At 44.3% G+C, this 18,743-nt stretch overlaps 1 protein-coding gene across 1 annotated transcript in view; it reads right to left on the bottom strand.

Annotated features, from left to right (window-relative positions):
- Nucleotides 1–16,463: 16,463 nt before the first annotated feature.
- The window catches only part of GPR176 (G protein-coupled receptor 176), a 119,703-nt gene continuing 117,423 nt past the window's right edge, over nt 16,464–18,743 (bottom strand). The window contains exon 3 of the mRNA XM_021695558.1: nt 16,464–17,586. Within this exon, the coding sequence (XP_021551233.1) occupies nt 16,464–17,586 (1,123 nt within the window). The remainder of the gene's footprint in view (nt 17,587–18,743) is intronic.

Genomic DNA, 18,743 nt, shown 5'->3' on the forward strand with positions numbered 1-18,743 from the left:
TCACCCAATATTCACCACGCTGAGCTAAACACCATTGGTGTATTTTTTTAAGATTTTATTTATTTATTTGAGAGAGAACGAGAGTGAAAGAGAGAGCATGAGTGGGGTGAAGGGCAGAGGGAGAAGCATACTCCCTGCTGAGCAGGGAGCCTGATGTGGGGCTCAATCCCAGGACTCTGGGATCATGACCTGAGCTGAAGACAGTCACTTAACCAACTGAGCCCCCCAGGCACCCCTCTTTGGCATATTTCTTATCCATTTTTGCTCTGTGTGTTTCCACCAAAATTGGACTCATATATTTCTCACTTAACATCACATGATGAAGCATTTTCTTATTGCATTAAAAGTATTTCAAAAATAAAATATTATTTAGTTCATGATATTCCATTAAGCAGATGATATATATGACCAGATTCTAAATTGTAACAAATCACTACTAACACATACCAACTTTTTATAACATTCATTTCAAACAAGATTAATTTAACTTTTTCAGGGGCGCCTGGGTGGCTCAGTCAGTTAAGCATCTGCCTTCGGCTCAGGTCATGATCCCGGGGTCCTGGGATCAAGTCCCACAGCTGGCTCCTTGCTCAGCGGGGAACCTTCTTCTCCCTCTGCCACTCCCCCTGCTTATGCTGTCTCTCTCTCTCTGTCAAATACATAAAAATCTTTAAAAAATAAAAAATAAACTTTTTCATACAGGCTTATAAGAAATGCAATCACCACAGATCATTTAAAACCAAAATGGGGACACATGGCTGCCATAATCTGGTATTTTTGGATGAAAGGAAGAATTGAAAGAAAATGAATCCTCCTCTGTTTAGTAATAATAAATAGCCAACCTTTTAAAAAAATGGAATTATATTTATTTTCATGGTTTTAATGTCTAAAAGTTATTTTATGTTAGTTTTTTTTTTATTTTATATATTTATTATGTAAGAAATACTTGCCCGTGAGAAGCAAAAAGTCAAATAATATAGAAGAATGTAAAACTTCTTTTTTTTTTTTTAAAGATTTTATTTATTTATTTGAGACAGAGAGAATGAGAGACAGACAGCATGAGAGGGAGGAGGGTCAGAGGGAGAAGGAGACTCCCTGCCGAGCAGGGAGCCCGATGCGGGACTCGATCCAGGGACTCCAGGATCATGACCTGAGCCAAAGGCAGTCGCTTAACCAACTGAGCCACCCAGGCGCCCCAAGAATGTAAAACTTCTTAAAGTCAAAATTTCCAGGGTGCCTGGGTGCCTTAGTCAGTTGAGCGCTGGACTCTTGGTTTTGGCTCAGGTCATGATTTCATGGTCAGGATGAGCCCCAAGTCGGGCTCCCCCTCCCGGGAGTCTGCTTGAAGATTCTCTCCCTCTGTCTCTCTCCCTATGCATGCTCTCTCTCTCATAAATAAATCTTTAAAAAAAAAAAAAGTCAAAATTTTCCTCACCCCAAGAACCACTGTTAATAGACTTGGGGAATCTCACTTTTTTTAGGCATATGCAAACTTTTATCCTTTATACCCACCTACTCCTCCCCAACACAAACACACACAAATGGCACACACAATTTTAAGTTAAGCTCTTTGTGTGAATCTTTGTTTAGTGACGCTAAACAAAATATATACGTAGATGATAAACTACACTGAGTCAAAGAATACTTGCCTTTCAACTTTTGGTAGGACGCCACACTGTCCACCAAAAAGGTTGTTACCAAATTACACTGTCAATAGTGTGTGATCAAAGTGCCTCTTTCCCCATTCCGGCCTAGGGTCAATCTGGTTATCATCAAAGCTTTTCCATCTTTGTCAGTCTGGTAAGGGTCAAAGATATCTGTGAGTCTGATTTACATTTCTTTAATTACGAGAGAAGTTGAGTCTGCAACCAAATGTTTTCTGGCCCCCCTCCCCCCCCCCCCCCCCCCATACCTATTCGCATCCTTTGCTATTTACGGTCTATTTCAAATGACTAGCGATTAATTTTTAATGTAAGGGGTTTTTTTTAAATATTTTATTTATTTATTTTTTTGACAGAAAGAGACACAACGAGAGAGGGAACACAAGCAGGGGGAGTGGGAGAGGGAGAAGCAGGCTTCCCGCGGAGCAGGGAGCCAGATGCGGGGCTTGATCCCAGGACCCTGGGATCACGACCCGAGCCGAAGGCAGGCGCTTGACGACTGGCCACCCAGGCGCCCCTTTTAATGTAAGTTTTAGATCTTAAAGTCCAAGAAGGCACAGGACAGTAGGACCTTCTATCTTCCCTGATAGAAGGTCCTAAGGTCAGGAATGTGGAAATGCTGGCGACAGTCTCCGTAGAGGCAGACGCCTCTGTCCCAATTGGGCAGGCCGGCTCCCTCCCAAGCCCCGCCCCACCCCGCTGAGCCCGCCCCCTACTGGCCCTGCCCCTTCGCCCTAACAGCCAGTCTCCAGGCCCAGCAGCCTGACACGACTCCGCCCCGCCCTCTCATTGGCCCAGCTCCTCTTCCTGACAGCCCCTCTGCGGTCCCAGACGCGACTCCGCCCCGCTCACGCCGCGGCAGGTCGCGGGACGATAGAGGTGGGGTCCTAACAGGTGCGGTGCCTTACCTTCCCGGCGGAAACTCCGGGAGGCAGTCGCCAGTCGGCAGATCATTGACGGGCGCAGAAGCGCACCGCTGATACTCAGCGTCACCCCCTGTCCCCCAAAGGGGAGCGGTCTTTCCCGCCACCACAACTTCTCTGGAGGGGGACCGAGCTGCGCGTCCAAAGCCCTCCTGCCTCCAGGAACGCTGTTCCCTCGGCAACCAGAAGCACTACGCCTCCAGTCTCGCGATAAGAGAAAAGGGCTGTACCATGCTGAAATAAGGTGTGGGGGCCGGGGGCGGCGAGGAACGCTGTTGGAGCCTCGCGAGCTGGGGTAGCCCTACTGTCTCCTCGGTCTTCCTGAGGACGGTGTGGCTGGGGAAAGGGTTGTTCGTATTTACATTGAACTCGAAAGGAGGGCGCCTGGATGCTTATGTGGCTCTCTACCATTGATATGCTCTGTAGGTCTGGCATCCTCTCTGACCTCAGTTTCCTCCTCTGTAAAATGGGAATAATAATTCCTTCCTCACAAGATTGTTGTGCAGCTCGAAAAGATGATGTATTTGAAGTTCTTGCTATATTTTGAATTCCACGTAAATAAAAAATAGTACTTTTACAAGATTGGGCTACAGTCCAAAAGAGTAATGATTTTTTATTTGCACTGCTCTTTTTTTGTGGATTCTCCCGTCTTCACCGCATGAAGACTGTTTCCATGGGTTCCCCAACTGATTTTCTTCATCCTCGGTACCATCAAATATCTGCTTTCTAGTACAGACAGCACTTTACAGTTTTCAAGGCATTTTCCCATACACAGCCCCTTTAGCCTCATTATGTTAGGTACATAAGATATGTATTCTTTAAGTGTTTTTCAGTGAAGCAAATAGACAAAGGGGAAATTAGTTGCTCGGGGAACCACAGCTACAATCTAGGGTAGTGGTTTAAAAACTGGGTTTAGGGCGCCTGGGTGGCTCAGTCGTTAAGCGTCTGCCTTCGGCTCAGGTCATGGTCACAGGGTCCTGGGATGGAGCCCCACATCAGGCTCCCTGCTCAGCAGGAAGCCTGCTTCTCCCTCTTCCACTCCCCCTGCTTGTGTTCCCTCTCTCGCTGTGTCTCTCTCTGTCAAATAAATAAATAAAATCTTTTTTAAAAAATAAAAACTGGGTTTAAAACCCTGGCTGTAAATGCCATCCATATACTGCTAAATCCTGTGTTTCGATCTCCAACCCAGACTTCTCCCCTGAACTCCACTTTTATTTGACCGACTATTAAGAAGTCTCTACTTAGATGTAAGAAGCATCTTGAAACTAACATGTCAAAAAACAAACCTCTCCACAGTCACCCCCACTCCCACCCCACCCCCTTATCTATCTCAGTAAATGGTAACTCCATCCTGCCAGACTCAGACCAAGAACCCTGAAGTTGTCCTCAATTCCTCTTCCCCTCACAGTCTACAATCAATTTGTTATAAATCCTATCAGCTTTACACTTAAAACATACCCAGAATCTAACTACCTCTCAGCACCTTCCATGCTTCCCTTCTGGTCCATACTGCCATCATCTCTCACCTAGATTTTTGCAACAACCTCCTTCCTCATTGTTGCCTTCCTTGCCCCTACTACTTTCAAACAGCAGCCTGAATGATGCCTTCAAACTGAAGTCAAACCATGTCACTCCTCTGCTCAGGACTCTCCCTGGTTCCCCGTACCCTGCAGAGCCCTTACAATGCCCACAGATCCTAAAGGACCAGGCCCTCTGTTTACTCTCAGACTCTAGTCCTACCACCCTCTCTTGGGTAAACTTTGCTCCAGCCTCACTGTCCTCCTTGTTAGTGTTTCTGCGCAGGAATTTCTTCCCAGCATTGATCAGGAAATTTGTATGTGTTTCTAAATTAAAAAAAAAAAAATAGTTGAGAAATCAGGAAAAATGGAAAAGGTATTCTAATCCTCCTATGAGAATTAAACTTTATCAATCAACATAAAGATGTTACTGAAGAAATCCACTGATGTCAAGTCGAAAGCAAAAGCAGGAAATGCTAACACGCTGTGTCAGAAGTTGAGGGCAACATTCTGGGAACATGGATTGGAACACATGGGAGAGATGCAGTCACAGTCGGATTGGTCGGTCTTGCTGGGAGCTGGTGCCATGTTCTAAGTGTGTTTTCCTGGCCATGGCTGCCGCTAACGGTGAGTCATTCTTGCAAATAAAATAAATATTAACAAGTTGATCCTCACTGTATACTTTATACAAACTCTATGAGTGGTGTTCCAAGAAATAGTAAGTTTTGACTCAAAAATAAGTCCTTAAATTGGCAATTTCCAACCTGTGATTCGGTGAAGTGCTATTAGCCTTGCTTGAAAATTTGTATGTTACCCTATTCAAATGGTATCCAATGACGTTCTCTGTGTTCTCCAGTATTTGAATATTTGCTAAAGGCTACAGTTCTTGTAAACACCTACAAATGCTTTTAGTATATGTGCTGCTGAAGCGAGCATCACCTACAAATGCTTTTAAAAGATGATTCAGGGGGCCCCTGGGTGGCTCAGTCAGTTCAGCATCCGACTCTTTGGTTTTGGTTCAGGTCATGATCGATTTGGTTCAGGTTGTGAGGTCGAGCCCCAAGTCGGGCTCCATGCTCAGCATAGAGTGTGCTTCAGGATTCTCTCTCCCTCTGCCCCTTCCCCCAGGCTCGCTCTCTCTCTCTCAAATAAATAAAATCTTTTTAAAAAAATAATTCAGATAGCACGATAACAAAAATATGAAGAAGGCTGAAAATATTTTAAGAATAACTTAAGATTTTGAGAACTGCAGGCAGCTTTGATTTCTCATTTCTGCGTCCCAAAGATTACTATGTTGGGAATTTGGAAACACTGCTCCTTGTTGTTCCTCCAAGATGGAATACTCTTGGAGGAAAACACACACACACACACACACACACAACACACACACACACACACTAGCCCTCTGCTTCCTCTGCCGGGAATACAGTTACCCTACTATCCCTATGGCTCACTTCCTCTCTTCCCTCAGGTGTCTGCTTCCTCAGGTGGGTCTTTCCTGACCACCCTATATCAAAATAATAATCCCCGGGGGCGCCTGGCTGGCTCATTTGGTTAAGCATCTGACTCTTGATTTCGGCTCAGGTCGTGATCTCAGGGTTGTGGGATCAAGCTCCGTGTCAGGCTCCGCGCAGGGCACGGAGCCTGTTGAAGATTCTCTCTCTGACCCACCCCACCTCTCCCCTAAAAAAAAAAAAAGAAAAGAATTTTAAAAAATAATAATAGTAATCTCCGTCTCCACACTCCTTATGCTCTGTTCCCTTGACTCTGCTTTTTTTTTAAATAAGGAGAGGAGAAGACATTGTTTGGATTCTGATACTAAATAGCTGGGTTATCCTGGGTAAATCTGTAAACTTGTAGGCCATCGTTTCCTCATTTGAGAAATGTGGTTGGACTAGTTTTGCAGTTCTTAAGTCTACTGCATTAGAATCACCTGGGGAGATTTCATAAATTACTGATCCTAGGGCTGTATCTAAGAGCCAATGAACCTGAAATTCTGGGGCTTCTCAAACTTTAATGTGCAAATAAATCAACTGGGGCTCTTGTTAAAATGCTGATTCAGTGTGTCAGGTGGAGGCTCCAAGATTCTAACAGGCTCCCAGGTGATGCCAATGCTTCCGGTCCACCGACCACTCTTGGAGTAGCTAGACAATAGATAAACTCCAAATGTCCACACAATTCTAATATTCCATGAATAAAGGCCACTCTTTCCATTTTTATTTTTGGTGACTAATGGTGCTCATTAAGGAAATAACATATTTCAGATTTCTTGGGGATGTGGGGAGAGAAAACCAACTAAGAGAAATCAAGGCTCTGACCTGTGCCTTTCATTTTTTTTTAAACTGTTGCTCTTAAAATATATACAACAGAAGATACATAAAAAGCAAGTGAAAAGAAAAATCAGGTTCAATAGAATAGAAACTTAGTGTCTCTTCACTGTAGTCTTACCAAACTAAGTGCCCAAGGAAGTCACTTGCCTTGGTGGTATAGTGGTGAGCATAGCTGCCTTCCAAGGAAGTCACTCTGCAGAAACTCATCTTGTTTTCTGTCATTCCCACTTTGTTTACCTCCTGCTGTTACCTCTTGTGAACTGCCAGAGGCTGTATGTGCCTTGAGGGCAAGTTTTAAACAAATTGTATTTGTTGTGTATTAGCACACAATACACTGTTTTTGTTTCTAATTTCCTGAAATACTTCGGTGTCCACTGTTGCAGGTGACACCCTCCAAATAATTCATATTCAGATCTGTCAGAGTGCAGTATTTTTCTCTGCTGTTTTGTTGTGTTCAAAAAGCCCAAACATATTCTAGAAAGTATTGTGCCTTTCAAAATAATTCATAAAGATTTCTTCCAGAGTCAAGATACTTTACGTTAAAATGTCCCTGGTCTCATTCCAGGTTGGTGACATATGGCAGTCTTGGTTTCAGAGTTGGTTTTTGTTTTAAATCTCTCTCTACCCTTGACCTTCCCCTGCTAAGTGGAGTCAGATTCGAATGAATGAGAGAGAGCCCACATTGTATTCCATCTGGGTCCCAACTACCATTCCAGCTCTGTTGCCCCAATTCCCCTTTTCTTACCATAAGCTTCAGCCAAATGTGACAGCACACTAGGAGCAGAACTCATTACGTCTCATAGTATAGATTCTACAAGCTAGCTAAATAGCCATTTATTTTGGAGGGCAGTTAAAAATGTATGCCACTGGACAGCTCCCATGTCCCGCGAGTCTATGGCTTAGCGTTATTAAAAAATAACATTTACTGAGTGTTTGGGACATGCCTTAGATGTATCATCTCACTTCACTTCATAACATCCTATGAAGCGGCACTATTATTATGCAGATTTATAGTTGAGAAGCGGAGCACAGAGAGGTTGAGTAATTTTTCTGAGGTCACTCAGGAACCAACTGGTACTGAATTTCCAACCCAGTTCCAAAGCCTGCTCTCTTTGCCTCCTCACTGGACTGAATTCAAAAAAAGAGGTTATTTGTATCCACTAGATGGTGCTGATTGTCTTTTGTTAAACACAGAACTCTCAAACTCACTTTCCTTGGATTTTAGGTGTGATTCAAGAAACCACTGAAACCAAGTATCCTGTATGTTTGAACTGTGCTTGGATCCATCTTTAAATAGCCATCTGAATTGGAAAAATAAAAATTAAATCTCAAAAAAACAGAATGGATTTTTTAAAATATCCTAGTACATATTATAAATATCTAATATCAAATAACCGTTGGTGACTTCGAAAGACTGAAGTTCTCACACATTTGTATTTTTAGAAAATCTGTAGACTTAAAAAGTTCATGTTTTATTTCATTTGCCCCTTTTATACCAACCGCACTCCCTCCCAATCCCACGTGGCCACAGTGCTATCCATATAACCTAGAGGCATGAACAGGGAAGTAAATAAAGCCTTAAAGAACAAAAAGCAAGTTCTGGAGCAGGTGACCCTATTTTTATTCAAAGTAAAATGCACTTTAAGTTTAGTATGTGTTTAGTACTTTTTTAGTACTTCAAAGTTATGAAATAAATCTGCTAAAAATGGGTTTTCAGATTTTGTTATTCATAGGGATCATTTCATGTGCTACTTACAATGTTCATTTTCATCCCTATTCCCTGACTTAGTAGGTCTGGGGTCAAGCGCAGGAATCTGCATTTTAACAAATACCTGGGTGGTTCTGGTGCAGTAGAAACATGAGCATGCTTTGAAAAACGCTAACTTAAAAACACTGTTTTAAAGAGTAAATGGTGGGCGCCTGGGTGGCTCAGTTGGTTAAGCGACTGCCTTCGGCTCAGGTCATGATCCTGGAGTCCCTGGATCGAGTCCCGCATCGGGCTCCCTGCTCAGCGAGGAGCCTGCTTCTCCCTCTGACCCTCCCCCCTCTCATGTACTCTCATTCTCGCTCTCTCAAATAAATAAATAAATCTTAAAAAAAAAAAAAGATTTAAAGAGTAAATGGTGATGAGGCCACAGCTCTGCGAGGTGCCATGGAGCCCCCTAGAGCTGTGAGACACTGAGACCCCCCAGGATCTCCTTTGTAAGTAGTAATGGAAAAAACTGGGACATGTTCTCCCTTCCCCCTTCCTTGATTCTGAACCCTTTCTTCCCTCTTCCTGTCTATTCTGGAGTGCTACGCAGAATCAAGTGCTACCTAGAGAATGTCCCCCTTTTAAACATCGAGGGGGGGAAGAAGTTTGCCACTTCTCAATATCTGTTAGCCCAAACACATAACAATAGCCCTTGAAATTATTTTTAGAAGATTTTATTTATTTATTTGAGAGAGAGAGAGAGCACAAAGGGAGAGAGAGAGGGAGAAGCAGACTCCAGGCTGAGCAAGGAGCCCGATGCAGGACTCGATCCCACAACCCTGAGATCATGACCTGAGCTGAAGGAAGATGCTTAACCCACTGAGCCACTCAGGCGCCCTACCCCTTGAATTTTTTAAGCAAAAGAAGTTAGCCCAGGCATTGTCATGCGACCTTGTTTAACTTGTCCCAGCGATATGAATTTCAGGGTGGGGGGAAAAAACCAAAGTATGCCAGGACACACACACACACACATACACACACAAACAGTGCAGCCTTACATTTATGATCCAGAAAGCTAATAGAGGCTTGTTTTTTTTTTTAAAGATAGTAAAATAAGGGGCACCTGGGTGCCTTAGTCGGTAAGCGTCTGCCTTCGGCTCAGGTCATGATCCCAGGGTCCTGGGATCGAGCCCCACATCGGGCTCCCTGCTCTGCGGGAAGCCTGCTTCTCCCTCTCCCACTCCCCCTGCTTGTGTTCCCTCTCGCTGTGTCTCTCTCTGTCAAATAAAGAAAATCTTTTAAAAAAAGATAGGAAAATAAATCAAAAAGGAAGATTATCTTCAAAACTCCAGAATGAATTTTTGGGGGGTGGGGGTCATCTCAGTTGTGCCCTCAAGAGATAAGCTCTGCCAAGTGAGTGATTCACCAGCAAGGGAGAAATCTATTTCTCCTCTCAGAGAATTCCCTGGGAGTTCACTCTAGTTATAGTGCTGGCTCCAAAGTTTGGTCATCTGGAGCAATTCTGTATCTGTAAAGAGTCTCCAGAACATTCCCGAGGCTTGCTGCAGTTTCCATTGCTGGATGCCAGTTGAAATTACAGTGCTGGACTCCTGGTCTGTCACCTGGATCACAGGAATGGATGAGATGCTGCTTGTGGATAATAGCTGAAGAGAAGTTCAGCAATTTCCCTGCAGCAATCAATCCTGGGCTGAAACCCACTGTTTCTGAACTCTGTCTAGGCATTGAGTGTCATGCTTGGTGCTTCTCCTTGGATTCCAAACCATAACTTCTATATTGAGCTAGGTCTCTGATCCTGTAGGGTTTTGGTTTTTGTTTGTTTTAAATTGGGTCTCCTGATCTATGTACTAAAATGCATTTTTTAGTATCTGAATTATATAAATATTATGTAAACCTTTAATTTAACACAAAAGGAAGTTAAAAGTGATTTACATAGCATATTAGAAATGAATTCAAATCAAACTTCAAGGGTCTTAAGCAACAACATAGAGAAATTCGTTTTCTCAGGATTAAGGTCTCTGAGATAAAGAGGACATAGGTAAAAAGCACAGGGGCTGTTCATCAGTCAGCAGCCAGGCTGCCATCCTGAATTTCTTAGCATCTCACTTCCTTCTAACACATCTTTTTTCTTAGCTCAAACTCAAAGTAATGTTTCCATCGGAACATAAAAGGTGTTTATTACACTAGGAACTACACAGTATTTTGATGACTATTGGCTTTCTTGTTAAACCTCTTTCTTCTTTGATCATCCAAACTCCTTATTTAACAGAAGTTGATTTATTTTCCCTTCATTTTATCATAACAAACTAGAATTAATATTCTAATTTGGCTCAAAATGTTATATAATTCATACATTGTTATGTAATTCATACATTGACACATAAAAACCATTTTAAATTATGCATCCCTGGTTTCTCATCAGGGCTCTGCAAAGAGTTGACCTGGGCCTGATCTTTTGACCTCCCTCAACCTGTTTGTCTGGTAAAATAAGGGCTGGGTAAAGGCTTCTAAGCTTACCTTCAGCTCTGAGACTGTGATCACCCAATTTAAGCAGGCTTGGTTCCCTCTGGAAACTACCTGCTCTATGTGTCCCAGCCTAAGCTGCAACAGTATCCTTACCAGCACAAAAGACACCTGCTCAACAGGCTGGACAGCAAGAACTGCCTGTTTACAAACATCTGGGTTATAGTAACAGCCATCAGTCTTGTCCTCTGCAATCTACAAGTAAAGAATTAAACAGCAAAATGACAAAAGATGTGCCCTATTTTATAGCATGATGCCAACTGAATGTATTGAAAACTGGTTTAGGTTTTGAGATCTGGATTTGCATCCCCCTCTACTGTTGACTTCAGAAAGACAAGGCCCTTCACTTCTGCAGGCTTCAATTTACCAGCCCCTCCATTGATTAATGGGTCGGTAACTCCTGAGCACTTTTCCTTACTTTGTAGAAATAGAAAAATTAGGGGCACCTGGGTGGCTCAGATGGTTAAGCGACTGCCTTCGGTTCAGGTCATAATCTCCAGGTCCTGGGATCTTACATGTTTTGCTACAGATGACTTGGTATTTTTATGAAAATTGTCAACTGTTTTTTGTTATGAATCTAGAAACTGTTACCTTGGCCCAAATTTGGAGGGATTTCATATTCAGGTGGCACACTTGCATTCATGCATTCATTTGTCCACCTTTCACTGGTCATGTACTGAGTCAAATCCTCCTGAAAACCATTTCTGAGCAAGTGAGTTTTTCAGCCTTTCTCTAATCATGTCTAGTGATCTTGCCAGGGGCAGGGGCTAGGTGGTCATATGAATCCCTTCCAACTTTTCACCTCCACTCAGAAAGTGTCAGCAGTAAGGGGGATTTCTAAGTGCCAAGTAGTAGTTACCTATCTGCAACAAGTAGCAGATAGCAAAATGGAACGCCTTAGTTAGGAAAGTATTTCTTCATCCTCTCAACTGGCTATCTACTGAATTATTTACATTTCATCATGAAAAAGACATTTATAAAAATCACTGGTCTCCACTCCGCACATCTTGCTTATGGATTAGGCATATTTTAAAATCGTGAGTTCCGGGGGCGCCTGGGTGGCTCAGTCGTTAAGCGTCTGCCTTCAGCTCAGGTCATGATCCCAGGGTCCTGGGATCGAGCCCCACATCAGGCTCCCTGCTCAGCAGGGAGTCTGTTTCTCCCTCTCCCTCTGCCCCTCCCCGCCCCCGCTTGTGCTCTCTCTCAAATAAATAAAATTTTTTAAATTATGAGTTCCGGTCCAAGGTCTTGGAAAAAAATCCATCTGCTAGGCCCTGATTTCTTCATATTTTAAGTAGGCTAAGATCCTCCATATTTTAAGTGCTATGATTATGTGAAGTAAATGGGCATTTTTATGGAGAGACATTTCCTGAATTTAAAGAAAAACCTTGTCATCCATCGAATAAAATCGCTAAAATGCACACAGTAAAACGTAATTTTCACTTTCCTTCAGCACTTCTTGTTAGCACTTGAGCATTTACTGCTGTCTCTTATAGGGGCTTTCTTCTCTCCCCCAAGCCATCTAGAGGGCAGGAACCATATCTTGAGTACTTTCTACTCCACTATAATAGCATTATTAAATGCAGTAATATTTACTGTTCTGAATGAATGAATCTTGTAAACATTTCAGATACTTGCAGAAAACAGTGTCGAGTGTCCCTGCGGGAGTGTTGGTGATGGCTGAGAGTGCTTTGATGGCAATGACTCTTAAACTAAAGGTGACCTCGGTGCAGAAATAGAAAGGAGGACACGAGGCAGAAGACGATGTCTGTGAATACTCTCAGCCGAATGATGGCTATCTTTGCATTCCATTAAGAGTTTCTTAACATTTACTCTGCACCCAATTACTCTACAATGAAGCTGGGGAAATCATGGAGCTGAAGGAAAATTTGAGGAATAACGTTGAGAAAAACAGCTGTCAGGCATTAAGGGCTTTAATCCAGTCCCCAGTACAGTTTAATAATATGTGCCAAGTGGGTATTCAAAAATAACGATCGTAACGGCGGATGATAATGATCATCAGTACTTCGGAGGGTGCAGTGGAAGAATCGGGCCGTGACGCCTTCTGTACTGTTTTTAGCTCTGTCTCTACTTGCTTCATTTCTGATAGCTAATGACCTGGCCATCTGTGCCTCTGGTTTCCCCAGCTGCAGAATAGAGATTATATCATTGCCTACAGAAAGTCTGTGAGCTGTGCTTTAATATCCTCCAGTGAAACATCATATGTAAACACAAAGCAGGCATTGAGAAGCCAAATGCTGCCAAGGGAATAAACTTTAAGACACAGAGTATTATAAATTAAAACTACTTGAGATCCTCTAGGTAATATTCTAATGACTGGAAGTAGTTAATGCAAAGGTACTTATATTGTGTTCACTTTAGATATTGTCTTAAGTAGATGGGAACATACATTATAAATAAGTAAACAAATTCCAGAATAGGTGAATTCATTAAATTCAGTATTTTTCTATCAATGTGAAATACTAGGTGGGTCCTAAATTTCTAAAGTAGGGGCGCCTGGGTGGCTCAGCTGGTTAAGCGACTGCCTTCGGCTCAGGTCATGATCTCAGGGTCCTGGGATTGAGCCCCACATCAGGTTCCCTGCTCAGCGGGAAGCCTGCTTCTCCCTCTCCCACTCCCCCTGCTTGTGTTCCCTCTCTCGCTGTCTCTCTTGTCAAATAAATAAATAAAATCTTAAAAAAAAATAAAAAATAAAATAAATAAATTTCTGAAGTAAACTAGCGTTACTTAAAAACTTGCTCTTAAAAAGTAGCAATTATTCTTTTTTTTAAAGATTATATTTATTTGAGAGACAGAGAGAGAGAGCACACAAGCAAGGGAAGAGGGAGAGGAAGAGAGAGAAGCAGACCTCCCTGATGAGCAGGGAGCCTGATGCGGGGCTGGATCCCAGGACCCCAGGTTCATGACCCAAGCCGAAGGCAGATGCCCAACTGAATGACCCACCCAGGCACCCCAAAAGTAACAATAATTCTTAAATGTACTTTAGTGAATACACACAAAAAAAGGAAAAAAATATTACTTCTTGGTTACTGAGAAAATACGGAATTCAGAATAGCCTGTAGCTGCCCAGTTCATAGACCTGAACCAAAGGAATTATCCGAGTAAACTGACATTATTTGAGCGTATCAGCAGAAAGCCATTGGTTACTCTGATTCTGAAAGCCTAAATTGTCTTATTTTCTCAATTCCCTTTAATGACGCTTATGGTTTCTTCTATTTTCTTTTGCTTATTCTGATGGTGTGCTGCAAAATTCAGAAGGTTTTTAAGTTGATTTGTATCTATACATGTAGACTGTTTTAAAATATAACCAAAAGGCTTAAAACAAACACCGAAAACAGTCCCAGAGACAAGGACCTGCAATAGTTTCAGCCACAGTCACACATCTCCGTATTTCTAAATATGTGTATTCTACTCTGTTTTGCATCATCCACTCTGGACATCATTTGCATCCTGTCAGGGTAAATGAGGACATTGCTCTCCTGCATAATCATCCCCTCTACTTCTCCTCTACCTTCCCATTATCATTGTAATTTTCATTAAATCAACATTCAGCATTTACATGAATATGCCCACATGAGAGGGAAAGAAAGAAACAAAAAAAACGAAGCTCATTCAACTTTTTTTGAGTTCAGAAACGGCTTTTCAGTTTTTTATTAAAACGGAATTCTTCAAAGACTATAGAAATACATCTGGCAATGACCTGTTAGAAGTCAACCATCCGCTTCAAACATACATAAGAAATAACTCCCAAATTCTGCCTCACCAGAATGTGTTAAGATGTACATATATATTATCAGAACACCACCAAAGTGGCTACATTTGACAGGTTCTTCTAAACACAATTTTCTGACAAATTATGTTTCCCCTGGAGAAACGTTGTAACAACTGTGAAGGTTTTGAAAGATAAGCCTGAAGGGCCACAGTTAACTATCAGGGCATGCACAAAGGGCCTGGAAGGTGGGGGGCGCCGAGAGGGTGTGGCAGCCCCCCGTTTGTGCTGAGCGCACACAACACGGCAAGGAGACACAACACGAAGAGGAAGGCTTTCCCTCTCCCGGGGAAGGGACTTTGGGTTCATATTCTGGAATCACAAGACACCACACCCAGGAAGAGAACAGGAAAAGGAAACTCCCTACACATAGCCTGAGCTTCCTCAGAGGGACAACAGGTCAATGCGGTTTTAGGAAGTGATCCATGAGGGCCACTGCCGTTGGGATGTGGAAGGAAGTTTGCCGGTGAGAATGTCCACTTTCATTCAAGCTTGCTCAAGGCACTGGATTGCCCCCCCCCCCCCCGCCCCCGCCAACATACTATTACCAAGAACAAAATGTCCTAGAGAGAAGAGTGGAACTGGCACGTGATCTGCCATCATTAAAAGTGAAGTGTCATCAATGGTTTGAGTTTAGCCTGGTGAAATCCACCCCAGAGAAGACTTGAATTGCTTGTGAGAGCCCACCCTCACCCCCCCCCCCCCCCCCCCCCCCGCTAACCTGTTGAGGACGCTGTCCTCCTCCTCTATCCACTCTGACTCCTGCTAAAACTTTACCAGAAAAGAGGAAGTGAAGGGCTCCCCCGGGCTAGGTGCCACCTGGGCATTTTAAAATGATTAAAATCGTTCTCCCTGTCCTCTTCCTCCTTTGTGTCCAAAATGAAGGGAGAACCATAGTTGCAAAACGAGACTGAACATGAGGCTGACCACACCTGGGTTCTGGAGTCCTCATCAGAAGGAAGCCATCTTTGACTTCTCTCACTCTTTTGGCAGCATCACCTTTCCTAAGCAAGTATTTTTATGTTTCCAGAGGACCCAGTTTACACTAACTCTGCATTTTTAAATTACCTTTTAATTCCAAAAGTTGGCGCAAGGTAATTTTTTTTCAATATACTTCACTCTTACTGATGGTGACATGGCCCCTTTCACATGAAATCAACATTGGAAGAGAAGAGACTACAGGGTATGGACATTTCTGTCTTTCTTCTCTACCTCTTAGCTTCTCTCTCGTTGATTGAAAAAAATGCAATTTAGGGGGAAAGACATAGTAAAGCACTTGTAGTGTTTTCCAACCAACACTGCAGACAGACTTTCTGAGGCTTTCAGTGGTGCCAGGAGAATATCAGGATATTCGAGACAGAGTATCATCTCCCTGACCCCCAGGCCCACCTATTGCCTTGTCTGTCAAATGGGGGTGGAAACGCCTTTCTTCATCTACATCCCAGTGAAAGAGATGAAGGGCTTCAGGAGAAACTGATTCATCCGATCAGGCCTTCCAGAGAAAAGGTGTCAAATGCCAAGTCCCTATCTCCCCTGAAGATACATATCAATATGAAACGTTTTTTAATATTTGTCCTACTTGAGTCAATCAAATAGGCCTTTTCTCTGTGGCCACACCACTCCGTAATTATCTTGGGCTTCCCTCAGGGTGCCCTTGCTCCCTTCGAGCTCACAGATGTTCTTCTCTCCCTTACTCCCTGCCGGGCCCAGGAATCAAGGAGTCCTCGGAAAACGCACATGGAGTACCCATCCCAAGACCCATTGCACACTGCCCACCTTTTGTCTCCACAGAGAGGAATGCACACTTCACCAAGGACACAGATCACAGAGACACATACGTAGACTCCCTCAATAAAGAGGACAACTGATCTTCTAAAGATTTCCCTCTCATTCAGGAGGGCCCACGCAGGAGGAGGCAGACGGTTCCTGGCTACAATGAGATGCCCCAAACCCTGGGGCCAGCCAGAGTGAAGGGAAGGCAGGAGTGTGGGGAGCTCGGCAGTCCTGACTAGGAATCCACCTTCGGGAAAATGCTCACTTTATTGTTTCTGCTCATCTTCCGCTCCACCCTGCCTACCTTGGGCATCTTTGTCTGAATAAGCTCCTCTGGCGTGTTCCCCAGCGGGGGAAGCAGCCGCTTCTTGCTGTTCCGGGTCTCTGAGAGCCACTGAGGAGGCAACTCGAAAGGCCCAAAGCCGAACTGCAGGGAGTACTTGTCAGGCAGCGTCTCCGGCTCCGCAGGTGCCGCAGGCGCCCCCGGGCAAACAGGGTCGGCGGCGCGCAGGAGAGACGCAGCAGGTGCACGCTGCGGGCCGCGCTCCCCCTGCAGGCGGGGCCCCGCTGGCTCCTGGGCCGGGAGCTCAGCCGAGCCAGTGTGCCCGGCCTCACTCTCCTCCTCATCCTCCGCGGGCTTGAAGATCTGCTGCTGCCCGATGTGGAACATCTCCAGGAGCTGGCTGCCCGAGCGCAGGCTGGGCTCCAGGCTGGCGCCGGCCGGCCCGCCCCCCGCTCTCACCACGTTCCGGCGGCTGTAGCGCCCGTGCAGCTGCAGCAACGTGCCCACCAAGCACTTGCGGACAGGCTTGTTCACAGTGAGGAAGAGCACAGGGTTGGCCAACAGAGACACCTTGGGCAGCCAAATGGCCGTGAGCAGCAAGAAGACGGACGTGTCGGGGACGTTGAGCACGGTCTGGTAGACGACCAGGGTGGCGTAGGGCACGCTACACAAGATGAAGACCATCACCATGGACAGCAGGGTGGCGTGCAGCTCCGCCTCCCGCTGGGAGGCGTACGGGATCGAGATGGTGTTCTGTGGGGTCCGCAGGGCCGCGATGATGACCTTCTTCTTCTGGCTGGCGCTCAGGGCCCGGCGGATGAGTATCAGGAAGAGGAAGACCACAGCCACAGGCACGATGACCGTGGTGATGTTATAGACCAGCACGTACACCACGTGGCCCAGCGAGTTGCTCCACACTTCGGTGCAGGTGGACATGGCGTAGATGTCGGCCACGTTGGTCACTGCAAACACGGGCACGCTGGCCACCACTGCGTGGGCCCAGATGTACATCACCAGTTCGCGGGACTTGGCATCAGATATTTTTCTCTCCAGGGGATAAAGGACGGAGTAGTACCTGCAAAATGCACAAGCAAACTTCATTTCACAGGAGAAGGTACTGTTTAAATGAGGGGTCTCTATATTACCAAAAGTAGGAGAGAGGGGGAAAGAATGGGTCAAGTTCTTTTATTCTGCCTCAGACAAAGGGAATCACTGAGGGAATTGGGAAGCCAAACCTTAAGTTTTGAGGACTTTGCTGTACACAAAAAGCATCACTAGGCCAAAAAAAAATTTTTTTTAAAAAAGGACCTTTTCAAGTGAGCAGAGAGGAGCCCCGTCGTATGGGACACTCAAGACTATCAGGAAAATAGGTAAATAATTGCATTTCATAGCTAACTTTATAAATATTGCCACCAGCATTAGATCCCAAGGAGTGCCCTTGATATAAAGGATGTCTCCATCTGCTGTAAAGACATAGATTTTTCAATTTAAAGGTCTCTTGTAAAAAAATGTCAATTTAAGGGTAACTTGTAACAAAAATTTTACATGGGCTAGAGGAGCTTATGGGCAATTTTCAAAGCCACTAATGGAAAGAAATTTGCCTACACACATATCTAAAGCAGATTCATGGCATAGTGCATACGTGGATATCATTAGCATTTATAGCTGCTCAGGGCAGAAGAACCCCGTGTGAAGGACGGACTCCGACAAGGTCCTTGCACAAAAATCAATTCAACTGGGGCGCCTGGGTGGCTCAGATGGCTAAGCGTCTGCCTTCAGCTCAGGTCATGATCCCAGGGTCCTGGGATCGAGTCCCGCATCGGGCTCCCTGCTAGGCAGGGAGCCTGCTTCTCCATCTGCCTCTGCCTCTCTCTCTCTCTCTCTGACTGTCATGAATAAATAAATAAAACATTAAAAAAAATCAATTCAACTGACAAAAATTATGCCTGCTCAACAGCCACTGTTCACTCATTGTTCATGATCACTCGTAACCCTAGCAATTAGTAAGTCTACAATGCTTGCATGATTAGATTTTTGCTAAAATCAGATCAGACCTTTCTTTCTTCAAGCTTTCACTTGATTAGTCTGTAATCAGAATTCCAAAAGCACCCTGTTTCAGTATCACCCATGATTTAGGGAAACTGAGTAATTCTTCAGACCCCAGGAACCACATCTGTCATGAAAGCGCTGTCACCAGCCATCAGACCTATGGTGAGCATACATCTCCACAGT

Source organism: Neomonachus schauinslandi, chromosome 9 (genome assembly GCF_002201575.2).
Source record: "Neomonachus schauinslandi chromosome 9, ASM220157v2, whole genome shotgun sequence".
In the NCBI taxonomy this organism is placed as follows: domain Eukaryota; kingdom Metazoa; phylum Chordata; class Mammalia; order Carnivora; family Phocidae; genus Neomonachus; species Neomonachus schauinslandi.